Consider the following 25452-nt stretch of genomic DNA (forward strand, 5'->3'; position numbering starts at 1 on the left):
TACTTAAGGGGAGATAAGGGAAACTGTGTCTCTCCTCTAAGTCACCTGCTGAAAAGAGGAACAATCTGAGACCAGCGAATTAAAGATTGAAGGCGCAGAAAAATGTGGTATGCACACCCAGAACAGCTAAACCAAAATTTCAGTGCTACTTAAAGCTGTAAAATAACGAATTGTCCACCAGGTGGCAGTGTCTACGGAGGTTCGCGTATCCCATCAGCCTCGGCGCTCGGGGTGGAAGAAGGCGTGTAGGTGACTCTCTGGCCCTCAAGGCCTCTACTCATCTGTCCCGACTGACGTTGGGCAACAAAGATGGCGGCGGGAACCAGCAATTATTGGGAAGGTGAGGGTGAGGCCACTGAGTGGGTCCCGCCGGGTGCAGAGGGGACTTAGTGAGGCTGGGTCTTGAGGGAGGCAGCAGAGGGAAGAGCCAAGGCTCAGGATCGGCCATACTTCGGGATGAGGTTGTCCGAGAGGAACCCTGGGCCTGGGAACTTGGGGAAGGATCTGGGGCGAAGTGAACCGGACCTGGGAAGGGGTTGGGACCGGGATGGAGAGGAAGAGGCTCCAGATGGAAGTGCCTGAGGGGGTGGTGAGACTCTCAGGATGCGGCTCCGGGGACAAGCTCTTGGGAGGAGAGTGTGAGCAACAAGATCCAGAGCCCGGAAGTCGAGTAGCCAGAACCTTGGAGTTGAGGTCACTGTCAGAAAACTAAAAGTGAGGAGGAACTTGTCAGTGCCGGCCTTGCGGGGAGTTCGAGTAGACGGTCTCATACTGGACCCTAACTGGCAATTTGAGATTGAGACTTTAATGGCAACTAGGTGACAGAATACTGTACTCCAAGATCGGTTTTGTTAAAAATGTTAGTAAAGGGGTTCTAATGCATGGATTTGTTATTCTTCTCTCGCCAAGAAAACATTCAGTTGTGTTTATTTAATTTCTGAAAATCTGGTCCACTCAAGTGAGGTCACACAAAACTTCCCTAGACCCCAGTGATTCACAAAGATCAGAAATGGCTCACCCTTTTTCATTTAAGTGTTTGCTTATTTAGTTTTTAAACCTATTTTCTTTTTTTGTCCCATGAAGCCCCTGGGAAATATGGGATTGTCACCATCCGACAGTAGGTCTTAAGGGACTGAATTTTATGTTCTATCTGTCATGTTTTCAAAATGCTTTCTACTTAATGTTTTCCATTAGACTACATGCCTATAGTTTAAAACATGTATTTAAAATGTCCTTTGGAAATACTTGTCGTAGCTAGAATTTCTTTTTAAATGATGTAGAAGTGGCTGCTGCTACCTTTGATAGTCATTAGGCTATGGGTTTTTGAAACACTATGCTGTAATAATTAGAACAGGCTATTATTGACAATATACCTCTGTGCCAGATGCTTTAAGCATGTATAGAAAAACTAAAGGCTTGAGGTTTTTAAATTACCCGAGTCATCAGTAAATCCCAAAGACAGTGGGTGGCTGAGCAACACGGAGTGGGATTTGGTCTCTGGGTAGATACACTCCACCATATAATTCAGCTTCCTGCCTTTGGTTAGTATAATGAAACAGTGTCTTGATATCCTTTGGTCCTGAGACACTCTTACATTATTCCTTCCTGTATTTTACTCCTTTCATTTGAACTCCACCATGAACACACACACACACACACACACACACACACACACACACACACGGACGCATTTCATACATGAGTTTCCAAGTATGGCTTCTTTCATTCAGCCATTTAGAAACCAAGCTGCTACACCAGTTTATCTGTTTGCTTCTACTTTTAAAACATGCTTTTAAAAAACCTGTCACGGTTGTATTTTTGTCTTGTTCATGGTGTACTGTTTGTTTTTACCCGACCCTCCCCCCAAGGCTTTTGAAGCAGCAGATTTGTTGTTGTTGTTGTTGTTGTTAATTTGCTTTTTCCTTGTGTTTAATTGCTAAGGTACTTTACCTGTATGGAAAAAAAAAAAAAAAAAAAAAAAACTGAACTCCTAACAGACTTTTGAAAAATAAAAAGAAATGTATGTCAAAAAGAATGCTGGCTTCTTACAAAGTTAGCTGGTAAACTGACGAAAGGATTAGAAACTATGTTCATTTCTTCATGATTTTTATTCTCTCCTCATTTCCCTTCATGTTACAGCAGCTGGTTATTGCTGTAAGAGTGTTCTCGGGATGCTGTGACACTGGCTGTCCAGCTCTCTGTGAAAGGAAAGTGGCAGGTTGTGTGTCTCCCACAGCTGCCTCCCTCGTTGCTCTGATCTGAGGCTTAAATGCTTGACCAGCTTACTTTCTTAGATACAACTTTGGTTTCTCAGTAACTAGATCAGAGATGAGTATGTGATCGTTTTCATAGTTGGCTTTCTTAAAATAGGCTTATGAATTTGATGTCTACTGATAGACTAATGATTTACTTTTGTAATTTTCTTAAAGATCTCAGGAAACAAGCCCGACAGCTGGAAAATGAACTTGACCTGAAACTAGTTTCCTTCAGTAAACTGTGTACGAGCTACAGTCACAGCAGTGCCCGGGATGGAGGACGCGATAGGTATAGGTACTGCCAGACTCTCTCGTACGCCTTAAATATGTGATGCTTTTAAAAGGAAACTGGCATAGAGAACTCCGTGGCTTGGTTCGCTTGGTTCGTTATCTTTATGTGTTTGTCTCTCTGTATGTATGTTTGTGTGTGTCTTACTGAAATTCTTCCTAATTCTTGAGACTAACACTTATTTGAGATCTTAGACAGAGATTGTGAAAGCTCAGGAAGAGACTTCTAGACTTTAAAGATGAGTTTGTATCAATAGTAAGTTTGGAAGCCAGGCTTATACACCTCTGCTAGCACTAGGAGGCCGAGACAGGGGACACACGATTGTAAATTCATTCTGGGCTCCATAGCAGATCCAGAAAGTCTCATTCTCAGTCAGTCCACAGTCTGGCTTGTCCACATGATTTTTGTTTTATTTTGTTTTTTGTTTTTGTTTTTGTAGGGTCTCTCTATGTAGCCCTGGATGTCCTGGAACTCACTCACTCTGCAGACCAGGCTGACCTCAAACTCAGAAATCCCCTTGCCTCTGCCTCCCCAGAGCTGGGATGAAAGGGCTGCAACACCACCACCATCTGACTGATATTTTTGTTTTCTAATTTCTGAATGGAACTGTATTCAAGTATGCAAACTTTTTCTGGTGTTTGTTTTAGAATGAATCTAATGCAGGATCCTCATGATCATGGAAGTTTTTTGTTGTTATTTTGAGAAACTAGCATATTAAAACTCAAGGAAAGGCTATTTTGGGGGGTGGGGGCAAGGTTTGAGACAGGGTTTCTCTGTATAAACAGCCCCTGGCTATCTTGCAACTTGCTTTGTAGACCAGGCTGGCCTCTAACTCTTATAAGAGATCTAACTGCCTCTGCCTCCCTAGTGCTGGGATTAAACGTGTGTGCTGCCATATCTGGATGAAAGTTTATATTTTTAAATCTTATGATTTAAATCTTACTTAGTTTAAATCTTACTTAATCACTTGCTTCAAAAAATGAGGAAATGTTTGAGATTCTTAGAAATATAAGGAAAAACATCATGAACCCTATTTTGTTAGCATCTCTTTAAGAAATAATCATTGCAAGTTCAGATGAAGCCCCTGGTAACGCCCCACATGCCCCACACTGTCCTCATTTACATAGAAACATCACTATTTTTGTTACAGATCTTGGTATTTCTAGGCAATTCATAGTATTTTACAAGAGCTATTTCATAGTTTGCTGTTTTTATTTAACTATCTTTGAAGTTCAGCTGTGGGTACATTTGGCTATTGTCTTTATTTGCTACATAAATTAAATAACTTATTAGGACTTAACTATTTGATAGACAGTTTGAATTTTTGCTACTTAATCATAAGCAGTGAGGTCGATGACAGCAGAGTTATTATTTGTTAATCAACTCTCATTTCTGTATTTTTCAACAGTTAGTGGAGGATGGATATTTTCTAGCTAACACTGATAGCAACACAATTGAGCTTAATCTCCAGAACTCATATCCTAAGGCTACTGTGTTGTAGACACCCCACAAATCTCTTCACTATTGTAGCCAAAGCATTGGTCCTTTTACATACGGGCTCGAGGCTTACAAAGTTAGCAGGTATAGGTGTTGACTCTGGAACCTAGAAACAAGCTAGCAGCATTCCGCGGACCTCAGTGTGAGACTGTGGTTTGCACACATTCATTCACCATGTAGGGAGCTGGAGGATCATTTTTACCTTTGTTTCTTAACGAGTAAGCTTTCTATTCAGAAAGCTTTTTTTTCTGGATTTAAGGCTCACATTTGTTTTTTCCAGTGAGTATACAATTTTAAAACTCAACTCTGCCAGGAAACATTGTTATAGGACGATTTTCCTACGCTCTTTGCTTGGATTCCCGTTTAAAGCAACAATGTCTTGAGAACATTCTGAATTCAGCTACAAATTCTGATTTGGGGCAGATTCTGCCTCCCTAGAGAGCCTAGGGTTATGAGGTTGCAGGCTGCCGCTGGAGCTCCACGTCCGGGAACTGTAATCGCCAGATCTGGACAATAAGGACTGACTGTGCATGCTGTTTTAGTTAGAGTTTTACTTCTGTGAACAGGGCAAGTCCTATAAAAGACAACATTAGTTGGGGCTGGCTTACAGGTCAGAGGTTCAGTCCAGTATCATCAAGGTAGGAACATGGCAGCATCCAGACAGGCATGGTGCAGGAGACACTGAAAGTTCTCTCTTCATCTAAAGGCTGCTAGCAGAATACTGACTTCCAGGCAGCTAGGGTGAGGTCTTAAGCCCACACCCGCAGTGACACACCTACTTGAACAGGGACACACCTTCTAATAGTGCCACTCTCTGGGCCAAGCATATACAAACTATCACACATGCTCAGTGTTCATTTTGATTTCCAGATTGGACACATGTCACATGAATAAAGTCATCAGTGAACAGAACTTTTAGATGTCTTGGGGTTTTTTTTTGTTTTGTTTTGTTTTTTTTTTTTTGTTTTTTTTTTTTTCTGTATGTTGAGAGTCAAGGACTGTGAATCATCTCATACCTATTAAGTGAACTAAGTTCAACTGAATCCTAATGTTGTAGAGAATGAGGGTTTTTTTTTAATTAATTAATTAATTTATTTTATATGAGTACACTGTAGCTAGCTGTCTTCAGACACACCAGAAGAGGGTATTGGATCCCATTACAGGTGGTTGTGAGCCACCATGTGGTTGCTGGGAATTGAACTCAGGACCTCTGGAAGAGCAGCCAGTGCTCTTAACCGCTAAGCCATCTCTCCAGCCCTTTTTTTTTTTTTTTTTTTTAAAAAGATCTATTTATTTGTTTTAGGTAAGTACATTGTCACTGTCTTCAGACACTAAAAGGTTCCATATTACAGATGGTCATGAGCCACCATGTGGTTACTGGGACTTGAACTCAGGACCTCTGGAGAACAGTCAGCGCTCATAGTCAGCCTGAGAATGAGGTTTTAAACCATTTCCCTGTCCTAAGAATAGTGAATCCAGTATTAGAGATTGCCATGTTACTCATTCATTCAACAAATATTTAAAGAACAGTAAATACCATTTGCCAGGTGCTGGACATATGTGGATGAGAAAACAAGCAGTTTCCTTCTTGATCTCTCCTGGCCTGTGGTTGTCTTCAGTGCACCTTGTTAGGAGGGTTTAGATCAGTGGCCTAGAGAGCTGTTTCATGGTTGCACATTTTAGGAGATAACCTTCACAACCTTGGCTTATGAGACACAATAAAAAAACTGACCCTGTCTCTGCTTTGATCACTGTGTGGTCCAAGCTAGACTCAAGCCTGTTACCTTCCTACCTCAGCCTCCCAAGTGCTGGAATTACAGGTTTACACCATCATGCCTGCCTAAGAACTAGGTATTTTTATGTCATGCTACAAGGCATAGAAATGGGAATGTTTGAAGAAAAAGCTTAAGACCTAGTGAAGCATCTAAAATAAGAATCCTTATTAAAGCCAGGCATGGTATATGCCTATAGTCCCACACTGAGGAGAACCGAACAGAAAGACAAGTTCCAGGCTAGCTTGGCCTGTGTATACAAAACAAGCCTCTGTCTTTAAGGGGAGGGAAAACAAAACAAAAAAACCCTGAGGCTGGAGATAGAGCTGCTTTTGCAGAGGACCTAGGTTTGATTCTCAGCAGCTACATGGACACACTCACAAATGCTTATAATCCAAGTCCAGGGAATCTGATGCCCTCCAGACTCTTCCAGCTCTAAATACATGGTGCACATAAACTCACGCAGGCAAGCAAGCATGCCCATAAATACGTAAAAGAGTCATGCTTTAAAAGTTCTTACTGGCTACTCTCTAGCCGGTCACTGATTGGTTTCATTATGAAAGTAAATATTTGAGGGAACAGTGGTCGCTGAGGTTCTTTCGATGTTGAATTGATGATTTAATCTTTGAGTTGCCTCATTAAGTGCTGTATAAAGATCAGGAATCAGTCTCCACTCAGGTTGGAGAGTGTGATCCATTTTGTTGTGTCAGGAATAACTGATCTGTATTAAATTGCTTGTGTGATCATGTATACAGTATAGGTTTCTAAAAAAAAAAAAAGTATTGGTTTTTGAGAAGAGACAAATGAAACTTTTAGAATTTGTGTCTGTCAGACTTCTTTCGTCTGTGACTTTCATTTCTGACTGACTACTCTGATATAAAGAGACGTAAGCACATTGTTGTAACCTAGTCTGAGGCAGATTGTGAGTGGAAGTGTGGAGCCTGGTCTGAAAGCTTGCTGACCTCTGCTGTCAGCCTGAATGTTATCTGCTGATTCCTGAATAACTGCTTATCTAATCAGGTCATTTAAATCTCCGTTTTCTTTTTGATAAGAGTCATTAAAGGAAGAGAGAATTTAAAGGCATAAGAAACCATGTTTTTGGAGAAAAGGTAAAGATTATTTCCTCTTAGGCTCCAAAATGTAATCTGTGACTAGTTTTTTTCCCTTTACTATTAGAAGGAATTTTTTGCTTCTTTTCCATTATTCTTTCAAATTACTTTGAGTTGCTTAGAGTACTCTCTGTCATTTGGGGAGTAGTACACAGCATTTGGAATGTCTTTATATCATTTATATTTTGTACTATTTTTTAGTATTTTAGAATGTGTGGGGTTTTTTTTCATTGATTTATGTTTTCACTTTATATTCTGATAGAGGCCTTCCCTCCCCCTCTTCTCCCAGCCCCACCCTTACAAATCCTTCTCCTCAGTGAAGGGGAAATCCCCTTCCCTTCAGTACCCAACACCCAGGGACATCCGGTTGCAGCAGGACTAAGGTCATCCTCTCTCACTGAGGCCCAACTAGGCAGTTGATTTAGAGGAGAAGGATCCAGTGGCAGGCACCAGCTGGAGACAGCCCCCACCCCAATTATTAGGGAACCTACATGAGGACCAAGTGTGTAGAGGACCTAAGGCTAGCCTGAGCATGCTCTTTGGCTCTTGGTTCAGTCTCTGTGAGCCCCATGGGCCCAGATTAATTGACTCTGTAGGTCTTCTTGTGATGTCCTTGACCCCTCCAGCTTGCTCAGTTCTATCCCCAACTCTTCCACAAGACTCCCCAAACTCTGTGTGATGTTTGGCTGTGGGTCTCTGCATCTGCCTCCATTTGCTGCTGGATGAAGCCTCTCAGGAGACAGTTGTGCTAGGCTCCTGTGTGCAAGCATAGCCAAGTATCATTAATAGTATCAGAGGTTGGCTGTCTCACATGGGATAGGTCTTAAGTTGGGACAGTCATTGGTTGGCTGTTCCCTCAGTCTCTGCTCCATCTTTATCCTGTGTATCTTGAAGGCAGGATAATTTGGGGTTGGAGGTTTTGGGGGTGAGTTGATGTCCCCCTCCCTCCACTGGAAGTCTTGCCTGGCTACAGGAGGTGGCCATTTCAGTCTCCATATCCCTTACCAGTAGGAGTCTCTAGGGGTCACCTCCAGAGGCTCCCAGGAGCTCCCCATCCCAAGGCTCCAGCTCATCTCAGGGGTGCTCCCCCATCAGTTTCTGTTTTTACTCCCAGCCCTCTCCTGCACTCCCTCTCCCCACCCTGATCCCCGTTCCCCTCCTTACCCCTCTCCCATCTAGTTCCCTCCCTCCATCTACCTCCAATGTCTGTTGTGTTTCCACTTCTCAGTGAGACTCACACATGCTCCTTTGGGCCCTCCTTGTTAGTGTCTTTGAGTCTGTGGATTGTAGCATGGTTATCCTGTACTTGGTGGCTACTATCCACTTATCAGTGAGTGCACACCATGCGTGTCCTTTGGGTCTGCGTTTCCTCACTGAGGATGATATTCTCTAGCTCAGGAGCTTAGAGGAGTCAGTTCTCTCCCTCTCCCATGTGGATCCCAGTCATTGAACTCCGGTCACCAGGCTTGGCAGCTTTATCCACTGAGCCATAAAATCATAATTTTTAAAGAAAGAGAAGGAATGTTTTGGAGTTTATTTGATCTCTTTAAGAAAAATTGCCTGATTATTTTAAGGATGTTTTAAAGGGCTAAGTAATGGATTTTTTTAAATTGAACTTCTCTTTAGTTCTGACACAACGCCCCTATTGAATGGATCAAGCCAAGACAGAATGTTTGAGACAATGGCAATTGAAATTGAACAGCTTTTGGCAAGGGTAAGTGCTTTGGGTAAACAGCTAGTTTGCTGTTTGTCGGCTATGGTTCCGAATTACACTGTACTGAAAACACCTGCTCATTCGCTGTGTGCTCCTCCTCTGACCATGTGAATGTTAATGGCAGCCATCCAAACTGGAACATGTTATTTGCGGGAGTTGCTGGTGACTGGGTCTTGTCTGGTTTACTGTCAGCCAAAAGGACATATAGGCAGATAATTTACTTAAGCTGTGTTTAGTGCTTCTTAAACTATTTTCCTTTTCTTTCTAGCTTACAGGAGTAAACGACAAAATGGCAGAGTACACCCATAGTGCAGGGGTGCCCTCGCTGAACGCAGCCCTGATGCACACGCTGCAGCGACACAGAGACATCCTGCAGGTGGTGTATTGGCATAGCGTCTTCATAGAGACAGAGACATTCTGCAGGTGGTGTATGGGGTGTAATGTCTCCATGCTACTGAGGTGGCTTCAAGAGGAGTAATTAACTGTGGTTAGAGTATCCTTTTAGCAAATATTAAAAGTATAACAAAACAGCATAGATGTAAAGATTTATTAGGTGGTATTAAAGTACAGATGTACAGATTAAAAGGCAAACCTTGTTATTACTGAGAAAATTAAACAGTCATATGATTTAAGAACTCTTTAAAAATTGGTACCCAACTTTAAATCCTAGCACTCAGGAGTCAGGCAGGCCAGTTTCAGTGAGTTCAAGGCCAATCCAATCTATATAATGAGTTCCAAATCAGCTGGGACTGCATAGTGAGACGCTGTCTCAAGATGGTGGTAGTGGTGGTGGTGGTAGTGATGATGTGGTGATGATGATGATGGTGGTGACAGGAATAGGAGAGATGACTCCATGGATCAGAGTGCTTGCTATGAAAGCAAGAGGATCTGAGTTCAAATTCCTAGAACCCATATAAAAGCCAGGCAGGCCATATGTATCTGCAACCTCAACTTTGTAGAAGATGAAGACATTTGTAGAAGATGAAGGACTTGCCGGCCAGCTATCCTAGCCAAAAGAGCAAGCTTTAGATCATTGAGAGACTTAAAAACTAGGTGGAGAGCAATAGAAGATACCTTCTACGCATGTGTAGCACACAGCACACATCTAAACAGAGAGGAATGCTTTCCAAAACTTACCTTTTTTACATTTATTTATTTATTTATTTATTTATGTGTATCTGTGTGTCTATGTGTATGTGTGGCGATCAGAGGACACTTTACAGAACTCAGTTCTAGTTTTCCACCGTGTGAGTTCTTGGGATTAAACTCAGTTGTCAGGCTTGGCAACAAATTCCTTTACCTGCTGAGCCATCTTTCTGGGAAATTTCACAACTGGGAATCTGAGTACAAGTGGGAAGTCAACTTGGTGTGTGTAGTGAATTCCAGGCCAGCCAGGGATACATAGTAAACCTCGTCTTTAAGGGTGGTAGGGGGTGAGGGGAGCAACAGCAAGGATGAGAAGTAGAATTCAGTGGTAAGATTTATGATAAGTGTGCACAAGGCCCCGCACTCAGCCCCCAGAAGGCCAGGTGCACGCCCATTCACTCTCTTAGCCAGAGAGAAGGACCAGCAATTGAGAGTTGGGATGTGATCAGTGGTAAAACACTAGAAGCATTCTCACTAAAGAGAAAGGGAGTGGGGGAGACAGCTCAGGTGGCAGAATATACACAGAGCCCTGAGTTCAGTTCCCAATTCTGGTTCAGGCCTAGAATCCCAGCACTTAGAAAGAAGACACAAGAAAATCAGAAAGCGGAGACTAGACCAGGCTGTTAGACCCTGACTCAGGAAAGAAAAGAAGAAAACAAGAAAAGGGTACTTATAACCGCTATAGGTGTCTGACATTGCTTTGGAGTTTCTCATCAGTACAGTTAATAAAAAACAACAGCAAAACCTGAGATAAATATTTGAAAGGAAGAGGCAAATTTATAATGTGGCATAATAAAATCATGTATGTCTGATATACCAAGAAAATTAAATGATAAAAGTTAGAAACAAACTCAGTAAGATGGTATATATAAAAGCAAGCCATTGTGTTCTGTATACCCAATGACCCATTAGGAAATGAATTACATGGGGTGGGGTCAGGACCATCAGAGAGCGAGCATGAATGAGACCCTTGTTCAGTCACTGGCACCAAAAGCCAGGTGTGATGGTGTCAACTTGTAATCCCAGTACTTGGGAAGTAGAGACAGGAAGATCGGCAGTTCAAAGCCAGCTTGGGGGATAAATGAAACTACATATACACGTATAAAGGAAGAAATAGGAAATTATTTTTCTTTGGGGCAAGCTTTATGCTCTGGCTTTGTAATCCATGCTTGTCCCTGACTTTCAATCCCCCTGCCCAAATACTGAAGTTCCAAGTATGTGCCCTCACTCAGCTCTTTGTATCCTTTTTTTTTTTTTTTTTTTTTTTTTAATTTGGTTTTTGAAACAGTTGCCTTTACCACAAACTGGCCTTGAATTCCCAATCTTCTTATTCCACTTTCCAAGTACTGGAATTACAGCTGTACCATCAAGCCTGACTTTCTTTACTTATTTTAGAATGGCAAGATGATATCAAAGTTCATTTAAAATCATATAAAATAACCAAGAATAAAGCTTAATATAGCTCTGAAAGTGAAGAAGAATGTTTAATTTTACCAGATGTTGAAACCTGTTGAAAAGCTTAGATAAGGGGCTGGAGAGATAGCTCAGTGGTTAAGAGCACTGACTGCTCTTCCGAAGGTCCTGAGTTCCAGCAACCACATGGTGGCTCACAACCATCTGTAATGGGATCTGATGCCCTCTTCTGGTGTTTCTGAAGAGAGTAATAGTGTACATAAAATAAATAAATAAATAAATCTTTAAAACAAACAAAAAAAGCTGGGATGATTGATAGTTTGTTTCTAGGGGCCAGCTAAGTGACTTCTGGGTAAAAGCACTTGCTGCCAAGCCATGACAACTTGAGTTCATTCCTTAGGACCACATGGTGGAAGGAGAGAACTAACTTCTGCAACTTGTTTGCTGACCTCCACACATGTACCCCACACAAACATACATAAATTGTAAAAATTCTCTAAAGATAAGGATGTGTGCGCGCATGTTCGTGCATGTGTGTATGTGTGCGTGCACGCGTGCGTGTGCATGAACACTCAGGTGCAGGTATGTGTATATACGTATGGGGGCCAGAGGTCAACCTTTGGTAGTTAGTTGTTCTTAGTTTTTGAGGCATGGTCTCCCTAGGAACTGGGGCTTGCCAGTTTGGCTAGGATGAGCCATAGAGCCAGTGAGCCATAGGGCTCCTCCGGTCTCTGCCTCCTCACTGCTGAGATTACAAGAGAACACTATCATCCCGGCTGTGTACAAACAGCCCAGCTGCAAACATAGGGTTTTACTGGCAGATTTTCCTCTCTCTCTCTTTCTCTCTCTCCCCCTCCTTCCCTTCTTCCCCCCCCCTTTCTCCTTTCCCTCTCCTCCTTCCCTCCCTTTTTTCTCCTCCCCCACCACTCCCAAAGACTTAAATGTAGAAAAAGCATTGGAAAGGAGGAGAGGAAAGAAAATTCATCAAAGTTCCAAATAGAGAGTAGAACTCAATTGTTTAATATACATACAGTTAATACAAATACGAAAGACAATAGAACTTTCTTAAAAGTGGTCTGGGGTTGTAGCTCCTTGGTAGAACATTTGTTTTGCATTTGTAAAGCCATTGGTTGGATCCTCAGCACTGAGAAGAAGGTGGGGATGTGGCCTTATTAGTACACCATTGAGTAGGCCATTGTCTCCCACTTTTTACCCTGGGCTATTTGAAGTCATTTTGTCTTAGACTTTTTTCCTTGTACTTCTGTCCTGTGTGATGAGGTACGGGTGGGAGGACACGCAGTGCTTTGAAGTGTGTAGACTGATGTACATATACAATGACTGTAGAAGGATAACAGTATGTTAATAGTCTGTGTGAAGTCTGGATGTTGATTTATTTCAGGATTATACACATGAATTCCATAAAACCAAAGCAAACTTTATGGCAATACGGGAAAGGGAGAATCTCATGGGATCAGTACGGAAAGACATCGAGTAAGTTATCTTTCATGTTACTGTATACAATGTTTATATGGATTTAGGCTGTATCTGTGGTTAACTGCAAATTGAGTAGCAAAACCAGGATTTAGACTTTGGGGTTTTTGATTTTCCATTTTATTTTTCTTTGAAGCTAACATATGAGCTGACTCTACTTTGCCATCTCCCAGACATCCTATGAGCCTTTGCCAACCTTGACCTTAAGTCCAGCTTGAGTGATTCCCTTCCTATTCATACTAACAACGACATGAATGCCAATAACTGAAGGTTCTAGTTCCTTCCTCTCTCTCTCTCTCTCTCTCTCTCTCTCTCTCTCTCTCTCTCTCTCTCTCTCTCTCTCTCTCTCATATGTTCAGATAGCTATTAGCTTCCCTGAAATTCCAAACTATGTTTATCTGGGGGCAGGAGTTTGTATGTTTGTACGTTTAATGTAGACTCCAAGCCTTGCAGTGCCTTTGTCATTTTACGGTGGTCTCAGTCTGAAAGGTTTGTTCTTTCCATCCATTGCTTCACTGCCCCCTCAGAGACATAGGCTAGCATTCCACATGTAGTCTCAGTTTTTACAACTGACCTTGACTGATGAAGTCCTATAGAGTCTGTAACTGATGCTGAAGATTTTCTGTCTTGTGTTTGTTTTCTTGAGGCATTGGTCAGGCTGACTTGGTTGTGACCCTCCTGACTCTGCTTCCTGAGGGCTGAGATGGTAGGTAGCTGCCACCATACCTAGACAGTTTTCCCATTTTGGACCATCTAATGAATGATACTACCATGATCTGGTTTGTGATAGATTACGATACTTATATCAACAGGGGCACGTACTTATCACAAGCTGGTATGTGTTCTGTGTGCTCTGAGAAAGCGTCCTAGAGAGCCTCTCTACATAGCATTAGCAGGCCTGAAACCTGCTGTGTAGAGCAGACTGGAGGAAAAGTGTGCACTACCACGCCTGACCTACCGTGTGGCAGTTTCGTTGTTTGGAATGTGTAAGCCTTCTTTAATTTCTGTACAGTTGTCTTGCATTCACAATTTGACAACTGCAGTCAGAACCCACAGAGGGGTTTAGCTCTTTCACAGTTTGTGGAAGCCACCAGAATATAACACTTTAGTTTCTGAAAAACTTCATTCATTAAACCATTGTCTGAGCACCAGCTATGAGCAAGACATTCTGTAGACAGGCAGTGTGGAAATGTCAGCTTAGCCTTGAGGGAGTTTACCATCACAGTGCTAGAGGGAAGCTTGTCAGTGAGTGAGGACGAGTAATGCCTAAGTAACAAGGGTTTGCTGACGGCTTTGCTGGGGTATTTGCTACTGTTTTTTGCATTTTACACAGTCCTTTCTGTGTATTACCTTTTTGGTTCCACAATACTCTTTTGAAAGAGGCAGCTACCATCAGGTCTTTTTTTTTTTTTTTTTTTTTTTACAAAAGTAGGTATCATAGACATTAGTACAGTTTGGGAATTTTTTTAAAATTTAAAAAATTTAAAAAATTTTTAAATTTAAAAATTAAATTTAATTGTGGTGTCGCATGCCTTTGACCTCAGCACTCAGGAGGCAGAAGCGGGCAGATTCCTGGGAGTTTGAGACCTGGAATACATAGAGAGTTCCAGGACAGCCAGGGCTACACGGGAAACCCTGTCTCCTAAAAAGGAAAAGAAAAAAGAAAAGAAGGAAAGAAAATGTTCTTAAGTCTTATTACTAGTGAAAAGCAGGAAAATGAGATTATCGAGAGAGGTAAAAAAAGGTCCCCTTTGGTAGTTGTAACGTACTGACAATGAACATGGAAACCCTGAAGTGTGCCAGGACTGAGTATTTGGGTTGCAGTGTTCCTCGGGCTTTGCTCATGGTGGCCCGTGCTGCTGGGATGAATAACGTTTGTTCAGGAGCTTCTTGTGCCATGTGCTCATTAGTCTAAAATTCTACTTCTGCTGGAAAAAATAATACGGAAGTTAATACACACAGGAAAAGTAAGATCCTCTGTTCAGAAGCTCGGGTTAGTTTGGTGAAAAACAGAAAACTCATAAGTCTAAACTGGAGAAACAAAATTCATCCTTTACACGTGTGGTAATCCTTCTCAAGGGAAGTGAAAAGCATTATATTCTGATTGTGTACTTAAAACTGTGGAGAACACAGACTCTCCTCTGCTAGCATTAGGTTTAGTGCCTTAACCCGATGCTGCAGCTTCTTCTAAAAATGTTCTTGCCTTTTCTTGCCGTTGCTCTAGATCATATAAAAGTGGGTCTGGAGTAAACAACAGGAGAACTGAACTGTTTCTGAAAGAACATGACCACCTTCGGAAGTAAGTACTACCTGCTTTCCTGTGCTTACTGACTCGTTTACCTGTAAAGACATTTGGTCACAGTGTGGGCCTTGCTGGTGGGAATTCATCCTGCGCTGAGTGGATTCACTGGAGATGGATGGCAGCTCGTCAGCCATAATTAAATGATGCCCTTGGAAGATTTTCCTCCTCTCTGCCTGTCTGCTCTTTTAGCCAGCATACTGTTGTGCTGCTCTTATCCCTACTGTAAGTTATTAATGGTATCCACAGTAGTAATACTGTAATTTATGTTTGAATGGTCTCTTGCCACTTACCTTATTGAAGAAACTCTATAAAGAGTAAAAAGGTCAAATATCAAGTGCAAAACAAACAAAACCAAAACCAAGATTTTAGCAGAAAATGATTGGGTAAAGTATAAGTGTGCTTTAAAACAGGTCCCACACTCTACTCCGTGTCAGCTATTTTTCTCCATGATATTTTTTTCTTGTTTGTATTTTGTGGTAAAATTTAAGGATCAGAACACTTGTCTCTGAGCTCAGCTTGCTATGCTAAATAGTCAGTGTTAGGAATTAGTTTGCTGTTTGCTACTGAATGTCATTAGTTATGTGTGATAAGCTTAAGGTACTGTTGAATTCATTTGCCTTTAAAGGCCACAATTTTAAATATGAACTGTTAAAATGAAGACACAAGTGACTGGAACAGTAGCTCAGTAGTTAGGAACACCAGCTGCTCTTGGAAAGGGCCTGGGCTGCTCAATTTCCAGCATCTATATGGCAGCTCACAACGTCTGTAACACCAGTCCCAGGGAATCTGATGCCCTCTTCTGGCCTACACAGGCACCAGGCGCACATGTAGGCAAAACATCCATACACATTAAAATAAAATAAAATACACACAACAGGGTGTGGTGGTATATGTCTGTAATCCCAGCACTTAGGAAGATGAATCAGAATGGTCTCTTTGACTTACCACTTCAAGACCACTTTGGGCAACAAGTAAGAGTGTTATCTCAGTATACATGTACAAACACATGTACATTTACACATACACATACAGATATCAAAATCCTATATGTCGTGTTGAGGAATGAAGTCATGCTAGGCTAGTGCTCGACCTCTGAACTACCCACGTAGCCAATTCAGGTCCTTTTAGAAGCTGTGATTCTTCTAGTGTTAGAACCAGTTATTTTTGGATTCTGTTTTTTGTTTGTATTATTAATCTTTTGTGTGCATGTAGGTATGCATGCATGCATGTATGTGTATATAAGAATGTAGAAGCCTGAAGTTGGAAATAATCTTCTCTCTTCCACCTTATTCATTAAGGCAGGGCCTCTCAAGTCCACGGCTCACCAGAATGGCTAGTCTTTCTGGCCACCTTGCCCTGGGGATCCTTTGTCTTCTCGTGCTGAGGCTTGAATCCACTGCACCTTCCTAGTGTTTCCCTTGGGGTCTGGTGATCTCGAATCTGGTTGTCATGCTTACCTGGCAGTTATTTTAGCCACTACACCATCTCTCCAGCTCCTTTTCTGTAAATTACATTTTATTTACTTATTTTGTGTTTGCAGGGTACGTGTCACAGCATGTACATGGAGGTCACAGAGCAGGTTTTGGAAATCTATTATATGATTCCACCGTGTGGGCTACAGGGCTCAAACTCCTACCTGGTGGAAAGAAAGAACCAACTTGTCTAAGTTGTCCTGTGACCTCTGCATGTGTGCTGTGACACATGCAGTGTACACACACACTCACACATACAGGCTAAATTAAAATGTAATTTTATGTGTGAGCGTTTTGCCTACATTTATGTGTACTGCATGCAGGCCAGAAGAAGTTGCTAGACAAAGATGGTTGTGAGCCACCATGTGGGTGCTGAGAACTGAACCCAAGTCCTCTGCAAGAGCATGAAGTGCTCTTAACTGCTGAGCCCTCTCCAGCCCCTGATTTTAAAAAATAAGAAATAAAAGCATATAGATGTAAAAGGAAATACTTGGAGACGTACAAGTGCTGTGTCTACTCAGAATGAACTCACTAAGTCTAGCATTCTTCCTGTTCTCACTCCAACTGCGGGCTTCTGATTTGTCTTGTCGGTCCTTTGTATGTGTCATTTTGTTCCTAGGGAGGGCTCAGATGCAGTGAGCCTTGTCTAGGACTCTAGTTACTTTGTCACTCACACCATTGGACGGGCCTCCGTTGGGTTAGCATCTGCCACTTGGCACACCTTGTTACTCTGGGGTACTTCCTGTAGTTCCTGGTACCATGAAACATTCATGGCTCATGTTATATTTTCCTTCCCTCAGCTCAACCACTTTACTCAGCGGCCTCAGGGTTTTTTATTGGCATGTGTTATTAAGGAACTTAGATCTAGGTGTAAGGAGGGGGGTTTGTTTGTTTGGTTGGTTTTGTTTTGTTTTATTGCTGCTGAGGTGAGTGTTTCCAGGCACCTTCTTACTGATAGTTTTTATCATGAATGTGTTTCAGTTTTTAAATTAATAATTAATTGTAGCTATTGAGGGGAACAGTCATATTTCTCCTTATTTACTGTAATGTGATAAATTACATGACTTTCAAACTTTAAACTGGTATTGAATACCTAGAATCCCACTTGGTCATGAAATATTTCTTTTCTGTAACTGCTGGATTTATGTTAAGGAATTCCAAATTATTCTTATGATATATAATAGTTTTCTATTCTAGAAATGTTTTCGTGTAGTTTGATTCAAGTAATACTGTCTATTTTAAGTTACTTGGGTCATGTCCCTTCTCTGTTTTCTGAAATAGTTTGTGCGGACTTGGTGTTGTTTCCTTCTTACCTTATAGGGTTTAATGGTGAGTCCATCCATCTCGGGTTTCCTTTGTGGTAGGATTTTCCAGTTGTAAGTTGTGTGGGTATTTGTAGGGTAAGATGTTGAATGTCTCTGAGCCAGTAGGTGGCTCACTGGAATCAGCTCAGTGTGAGACACAAATCATCCTTTGCCAGAGGAGTTGGAGGGCTTCCAGCAAGGATGTGACATGCCCAGGGCTCCAGTGATGTCTCAGCTGGCTGGTAGCATCGGTTCTGGCTTTCTGTTTTCTGCTAGACTACAGACTGTAAGCAGAGGCGGAGTGTGCCTAAGCAGAACCTCACCCAATCTATTTACCGAGAGGTTTGACTTTAACACTCATTTCTTCCCCAATCCCTCAAATGAGTTAGCTTCCTGGGCCTGTAGTGCCCTCCGTGTGGGGTTGGTCATTTTACCATTGCTTTATGTCACTTTGTTTCTTTGGAGCCAGCTGCCTGCCACCTGGGCCTATTTCCTTTCCCATATATGTTGTAGTTAAAATTAATATCAATTGGGGGCTTCTGCTCCACCTTAGATTATTTAGTTCCCAGATAGAAGACACCAACTTTAGACAGCACTAGAGTTGGGACAGATGTCAACCCTCTACGCTATTTTGTCTACTTCCCTGCCAATAACTCTGAGATGTCACTTGTCATGTTCTACCTGGGCCACTTTTACTCCAGCTGGCCAGCCCTCATGGCCAGTTCTTGTGATCCTTTATCCCATGGCATCTTCTTTTCTCTCTTCATTCTCTTCTCCTCTTCTTTTCTTCTTCCTCTTGCTCCTCTTCCTCCTCCACTGTGCTTCAGACCCAGAGCCCTGGACCCAAATCCCTGTCTTTGTCTCTTCTGCCCAGCTACAGGCTGTAGGCATCTTTATTGACCAATCAGGGATAACTTGGGGGGCAGGGTTACATAGCATCATTTGGTGTACTTAAAGATTTCCTTGTCCCCTAGGCAACCAGACCCTGGGGCCAGTATTTAGCGTTATGATACATGGTAACAGACCACACCTCGGTTAAGATAGGTCCCTGTCGTCCTCCTTGTGCTTTTGCTTTGTTTTATTCAGTTGTTTTAATTTTTTTTTAACTCTTTCAGATAGCTTGCTTAGGTTCTGTGCTCACTTGTCCCTCCTCAAGGAGGTCTTTTCTAATTCTCTTAACTCAGCTAGCCCACCCTTGATATGACTTAACAGAGCTGCCTTTTGTTTCCCTGAAGCACTATGACAGTGCGTAGTGTGTGGTCTGTCTTTCCTCCGTGAATATAAGTTTCATCAGGGAGAACTTCATCTACTATGGCATATTTGGATCTCCAGCCCTTGTTATGCCATTAACACTTAATACCTAGGTGTTGTATGAGTCAGTGGTTGTAAGCAAGGCTGTCGATTTTGTTTTCATAAACATGAATATACATTGTACACTAGTGTAGAAAACTTATTTGTTTCATTCAATTATTCTCTGTTGAATACTTAATATACACATACAAATATGAAATTAACTTTAAGGGCTATAGAAAATAATTATTCATGTAACCAGTTATCTTTTGTTTTATAAAATGAATTTCTTTTGAAATCCTTTTGAAATTTAAAATCTGGGGCTGGAGAGATAGCTTATGGCTAAGAGCGCTTACTACACAACTGTGTAGACCTGGATTTAGATCTAGCACCTGTAAGTCAGGTGTGGTCTCTCATGTGCCTGTGACCCAGATAGAAGGATCACTGCAGCTTGCTGGCCACCACATAGCTTAAAACATGAGCCCTGATTCAGAGAGACCCTGCCTCAAAGGAATAGAGCAGAGAGTGGGAGAGGGGGTCACCTGATATCCTCCTCTGGCTTCACATGTGCATGTGTACCTGCACACATATGTGCATATACTACAGGGGGGGAGGGAAGGAGAGAGAGGGGGAGATTTAAATTCTTTAGTAAGTCTTAAGCATCTATGTACTGATAAAACAAGAGTGGGAGAGTATATAGGCCGCAGCCTCATAACTGTTTAGTAGTACAGCTTTTACTAAACACACAGTTCCTAACATTTTGGTACTTGTCCCACACATCACTCACTGCCTTCCCTGTGAGTTCTTTCTTTCTTTCTTTCTTTCTTTCTTTCTTTCTTTCTTTCTTTCTCTTTCTTTCTTTCTTTCTTTCTTTTTTTTTTTGGTTTTTCGAGACAAGGTTTCTCTGTGTAGTCCTGGCTGTCCTGGAACTCACTCTGTAGACCAGGCTGGCCTCGAACTCAGAAATACGCCTGCCTCTGCCTCCCAAGTGCTGGGATTAAAGGCGTGGACCACCACCGCCCGGCGTTTCTTTCAATTTTTATATTTATTTTTAACAAGAAACTGTCATGGTCTGATTTTATAGAGAACTGAAAGACCAATTGTTCTGAAAAGTACATTACATGACTTCTCGTTTTTCCACTTTTAGAAGGGAACGAGAGCTGTGTTACGTAAGGATGAGTGCCATGGAAGTTAAGTCATTTTATAAAGTTGAAAATGTTCTAAACTTACAAACAATTCATTCCCGGTAACTTTTCAGAGACAGAGCCATTGTACAGAGCTTGCCACACTTAAATAAGATGGAGCATATATGCTATTTAGTTGATGACGGTTTTGTTCTTGTTCTATTGACTGCCTAGTGGGTAAGATTGAGAATGGCCACATTAACTATTTGTGTGACTTTTGGTCTAGCCATGTCTATGAATAAGAATTATTTTATTGCCTTTTAACTGTTGATTATTTTTCATATGACACTATAGGCTTGTGTTTAGGGTTTTGACATTTTAACTTTAAATTTCACCAGCCATGTCAAGTCTAAAGTTTTTGCAGAAATATTTTAGGTAGTCTTGTTTTGTTTCAGACATGGTCTTGTGTATCCCAAGCTAGCTGTGAACACACTGTGATGTCAAAGACCATAACTTCTGATCCTCCAGTACTCTAAGTGCTGAATAGGTGTGTGCTTCCATGCCTAGTTTATGTGGGGATTGAACCCAGAGCTCCACACATGCTTGGCAGGCACTCTACCAACCTAGCTATGTCACCAGTAGACTTTCTCTTTCCTTTTTGAGACAGGGTCTCACTATGTATGTAGTACAGGGCGGTCTGGAACCCACAGAGATTTGATCCCAGGTCCTCCACTTTGTTGTTTCTGTACTGTTCCTCAAAGTGGATCTGATGGCATAGACAGAACAACACTGCTACAATAATGCATGCCCAAGGCTTTGTCAGCCCTTTCTGCATATGAAGATATAGCACATATGTAAGACTAACAAAAGTAAATAGTAGGTCTGTACAGATAGCTCAGCCATTGAAGGCTAGGCTCACAGCTAAAAGACAAGAAAAGTAAGTATTAAAAGAGAAAGGGACTACCCCACAACCCTTTTTATGGGAGTGGGGTGTGCATGTGTGTGCTGCTTCAGTGCAAGGATTGCAAGTGTGCACCACACCACAGCTGTGTTCTTATGTAGTCCTAGGATGGAGCTCAGGTTCCCATGCTTGCACAGCAGGCTCTTCCCCACTGAACAACTCCTGCCCCCAATTTTATTTAATAGAAATTGAAGTTGGGATTGCCTTAGTAAAATGAAATTCCAGCTCTATTAATGGACTGTGACCATTTTTGTAAAAATTATCATAATATAGTGACCTTTACAATAAGCAGTGGTTTTTATCTCAAAAGTTTTTTGTGGGGCAGGAAAGGTGGCTTACCAGTTAAGCGTGCATACTGCTCTTGCAAAGGATTGAAGTTTTTTTTCATCACTTACATTGGAGTCCACAACTGCTGGCTGGTAGCGCCAACTAGAGGAGAACCAGTGCCTCCGCAGGCACCTGCACTGAGGCACATGTACATGCACAAATAAATAAGCGTAGTTAAAATATAAAAATAAGTCTCTAGAAGGTTTTCTGTATGGTTACATTGTAGGTTGTTTAATAAGTATCACAGAATTCACGTTATATAATGGTCAGGTACACATCTCTGAGTGAAATGATTTAAAATCCTGGCATTTAAGGACTTGACCTTTCCTTTCTCAAGTATTTATGAACTCCATTAACTCCTACAGTTTTGTTGAAATAGACATGAGTGTTATTTGTTGTGGGGCTGCTGTTGGGTTCATCTGCTGCCTGACAGTCACATTCGCCCTTCTGGACAGCAAGCTTACATCAGCCTCGGCTCTACATTCTTATTTGCTGCTGCTTATTCACGTAGTAGCTGCAGTGGGACAACTTATGCACATGTATACATATGCTTTGCTTTTGTGTGTGCATGTATGAACTAATTATCCCAAGGAAAACAACATAGGCAGAGAGAAAATGTTTACAGAACACATATTTGATAACAGTGTTCATCATTGCTAGGACCACATACCAGACAGCTAAAGAGAACAAAACACTTAGTTTGGCTCATGTTTCAGAGATACCGGTTCATTGTAACAAGAAGGACATGGTGGCAGTTAAGTTATCCTCAGACAGCACTGTTCTGAAGTGAAAATCTGGGACCTGGATATTGATATTGTAGTAATTATTTAAAATTGGCTGCCGGGTGCAGCTCTGCCTAGCTCAACCACGTGGCCAGAGGCCACATGCGTGCAGCAGCTAGAGACAGCCAGCCAGAAACACCAGCCCTGCCACCCATGAGACACCAGCCTGGGAGATGACTCTGCCAATCTTCCACGCTGTCTCTGCAAGGCTGGGCATTGCCCAGACCATCCCGCCAACCATGCAGGCCCAGTAGAAAAGTGAGACTCTAATGCTTAAAGATTAATCAAAGGCTTATATATTTGGTAATAATCAATAACAAGATGCCCTTACAATCAGAGGTGTAACCCAGTACCCAACCTAGATATACCAACTACCTTTGACTGCTACAGACAGGCAAACATCAGCCTCCATGTCCCCTCTCTCGTTCTCTGTCTCGCCCTTGGCTCCTCCTTTTCCTTCTCCTCCTCCCTTTACTCCTCCTCTTCCTCTCCTTACTCCTCCCACCTTAGCTTCTACATATTGAAGAAATCCTAGGGACAATAACCAATCAATAACCACAAGCTTGAACTGTGCAGTGGTTGGCAACTGGTGGCTGTTATGGGGTATTTCAAGGTTCCCTGTTAGAGATAATTTGTCTCAGGTGATCTAGTTATTTACAATGGTAATAAATACCAAAGCACAATGACCTGGTTAGCCAAGGATGACCCTTGAACTTCTGATCCTCCTGCCTCCACTTTCCAAGAACTAGGTTTATAGGTTTTCCTTACAACTGGTTTACAGTTATATGGAGCTATTATATACAACTCATTTTTCTTTATTTTGAAATAAAGAAATAAAATCTGTCTTCAATGACATACAACTTTTTTTTTTTGAGACAGGTTTTTTTTTCCTCAAAAAAAAAGTACCTCTGGAACTTGCTCTGTAGACCAGGCTAGCCTCAAACTCACAGAGATTTGCCTCCTCTGCCCCCCAACTGCTGGGATTAAGGACATGCGCTGCCACTATCCAGCTGGCAATGACTTTCCTAAAGAAAAGACTGCAAATTGAGGTAGTGTCATAATGTGGGATTATAAAACTATGATTATAAAAATGTGTGTATGTATACTTCTGTGGAAAACGTCTAAAGGTTTTAAGGATTATTTCAGTGCTAATCCTGATTGTTACTTTATTAATGCTAGAAATATCTGTTACTCGTTTATTTGTTCATTTATTAAGTATTTAATGAGTATCTCCTGTGTGCTAGGTACTGTGTTAGACTCTGGGGAATCAAAGATGCATGAAACTCATTCTCTACCCTGGGACCCGCTGCTTAGAGGAGGCGTAAACAAGCGTGCTCCCTCTGAGAGCCCTTGTTTTCAAGTCTTCATTAAGACTTTAGGTGGAAACCTTTTCTGTCTCTGTAGCACAGTGGTTCTCAGACTTCTTAATGCTGTGACCCCTTAACAGTTCTTCATGTTGGGGTGACTCCCAACCATAAACTTTATTTATTTATTTATTTATTTTTTTGGTTTTTCGGGACAAGGTTTCTCTGTGTAGCCCTGGCTGTCCTGGAACTCACTCTGTAGACCAGGCTGGCCTCGAACTCAGAAATCCGCCTGCCTCTGCCTCCCAAGTGCTGGGATTAAAGGCGTGCACCACCACCGCCCGGCACATAAAATTATTTTCATTGCTACTTCAAAATATAATTTTGCTACTGTTATGAATTGTAATGTGAATATTTGATATGTAGATTTTCTTAGGTGACCCTTGTTAAGGGGTTGTTTGACCACCAAAGGGGCCATGAGCCACCCATGAATTAAGAACCACTGCTGTACATACTATCTGAAGTACTTAATGCTCTGACTCAACAGCTTCTCAAAATATTACCAAATGAGTTGATGTGAGGGCATAATGTAATGTAAAGAATTAGATGCCTATATATACAGGTGCATCTGGAGAAGCTTCATAAGGATACAGCTTTTGAACTAGACTTTGGGATATGTAAGTGGTTTATGTTAAGACTTAGGAGGGATTAGAGATAGAAAGCTGCTCTTCAGAGGACTGCTTTCAGTTCACAGCTGGAGGCCTGATGCCCTCTGGTGGCCTCCACGGTACCTGTATATGCTCAGCTCACACATAAACATACATTTGAAATGTTTTAGAATAAAAGGAGAGCCTACTAAAGAGCAGCTAAGAAACATCAGAGTGCCTTGATCTAGAGCAAACATACCTGTAGGCTTGTGCATTTGCAAGCCGCTTTTGTTTAGATCATCTCTTGTGAGCTTTATGACATGAAAAGTCCATGGGATGGGCTCAGACAGCCTCATGCTTGAACCTTCACCGTAGGTTGGGTGAAGGGGAAAATATAAATATATATATTCTTATATTTCTGCTTAGCTCTTACTCAATATGTAAGAGGATTCAAAGCCAATTAGAAGGTGCTTCTTTATTGTTTTATAGCATGCTGGTATTCATCTGGTTTTAAAGGTTTTCAGTTCTGTTTGCTTACTTGTTGGTTTTGTTTGCTGGAGACAAGGTCTTCAGTATGCCAGGCTGTCCTTGAACTCCTTATGTAGCTTAGGATAACCCTAAGCTTCTGATTTTCCTGCCTCCACTTTCCAAGTATTGGGATTATAGGCATGTGCCACTCTGCTCAGCTTATGCCTACCAGCTGAGCCACATCCCCAGTCCTTGGTCCTTTTAAACATTCATAGAACAGAAAATAAGTGGGAATTGAATTCTGAAGCATTCCACTTCTGTTATAGTTAAACACACCTATTGACTCTAAAGTCTTTCTTTTACCTACCAAAATGTTTGATCTAAATACTTTTGGGGGGAGGGGGTTGTTTTTGTTTTTTTGTTTTCCGAGACAAGGGTTTCTCTGTGTAGCCCTGGCTGTCCTGGAACTCACTCTGTAGACCAGGCTGGCCTCGAACTCAGAAATCCGCCTGCCTCTGCCTCCCAAGTGCTGGGATTAAAGTCGTGCGCCACCACTGCCCGGCTGATCTAAATACTTTTAAATAAGCCAGGCATGGTGGTGCATGCCTGCGTAGTGAGTTCCAAGATTATCTGGCTTTTAATCACTGTCTTTGTTATTTTTAAAAATTCTTCTTTTTTTTAAGACTTATTTTATGTATGTATTATGTATTTATTTTATGTATTTTATGTACACTGTAGCTGTTTTCTGACACAGCAGAAGAGGGCATCAGATCTCTTTACAAATG

At 41.7% G+C, this 25452-nt stretch overlaps 1 protein-coding gene across 5 annotated transcripts in view; it reads left to right on the forward strand.

Annotated features, from left to right (window-relative positions):
• The first annotated feature begins 226 nt into the window (after window positions 1-226).
• Gosr1 (golgi SNAP receptor complex member 1) overlaps window positions 227-25452 on the forward strand; it is a 36744-nt gene continuing 11518 nt past the window's right edge. The window contains exons 1-7 of one of the 5 annotated variants that reach the window (XM_076936280.1): window positions 269-340; window positions 2430-2550; window positions 6866-6922; window positions 8549-8636; window positions 8905-9012; window positions 12595-12686; window positions 14911-14985. In XM_076936280.1, coding sequence (XP_076792395.1) covers window positions 6906-6922; window positions 8549-8636; window positions 8905-9012; window positions 12595-12686; window positions 14911-14985 — 380 coding nt within the window. In that variant the 5' untranslated portion in view covers window positions 269-340; window positions 2430-2550; window positions 6866-6905. Of the gene's footprint in view, window positions 341-2429; window positions 2638-6865; window positions 6923-8548; window positions 8637-8904; window positions 9013-12594; window positions 12687-14910; window positions 14986-25452 lie in introns of those variants that run through there. The other 4 variants (XM_034506197.2, XM_034506198.2, XM_076936282.1 and 1 more) reach the window with 4 other exon arrangements.

This window comes from Arvicanthis niloticus, chromosome 6 (genome assembly GCF_011762505.2).
Source record: "Arvicanthis niloticus isolate mArvNil1 chromosome 6, mArvNil1.pat.X, whole genome shotgun sequence".
In the NCBI taxonomy this organism is placed as follows: domain Eukaryota; kingdom Metazoa; phylum Chordata; class Mammalia; order Rodentia; family Muridae; genus Arvicanthis; species Arvicanthis niloticus.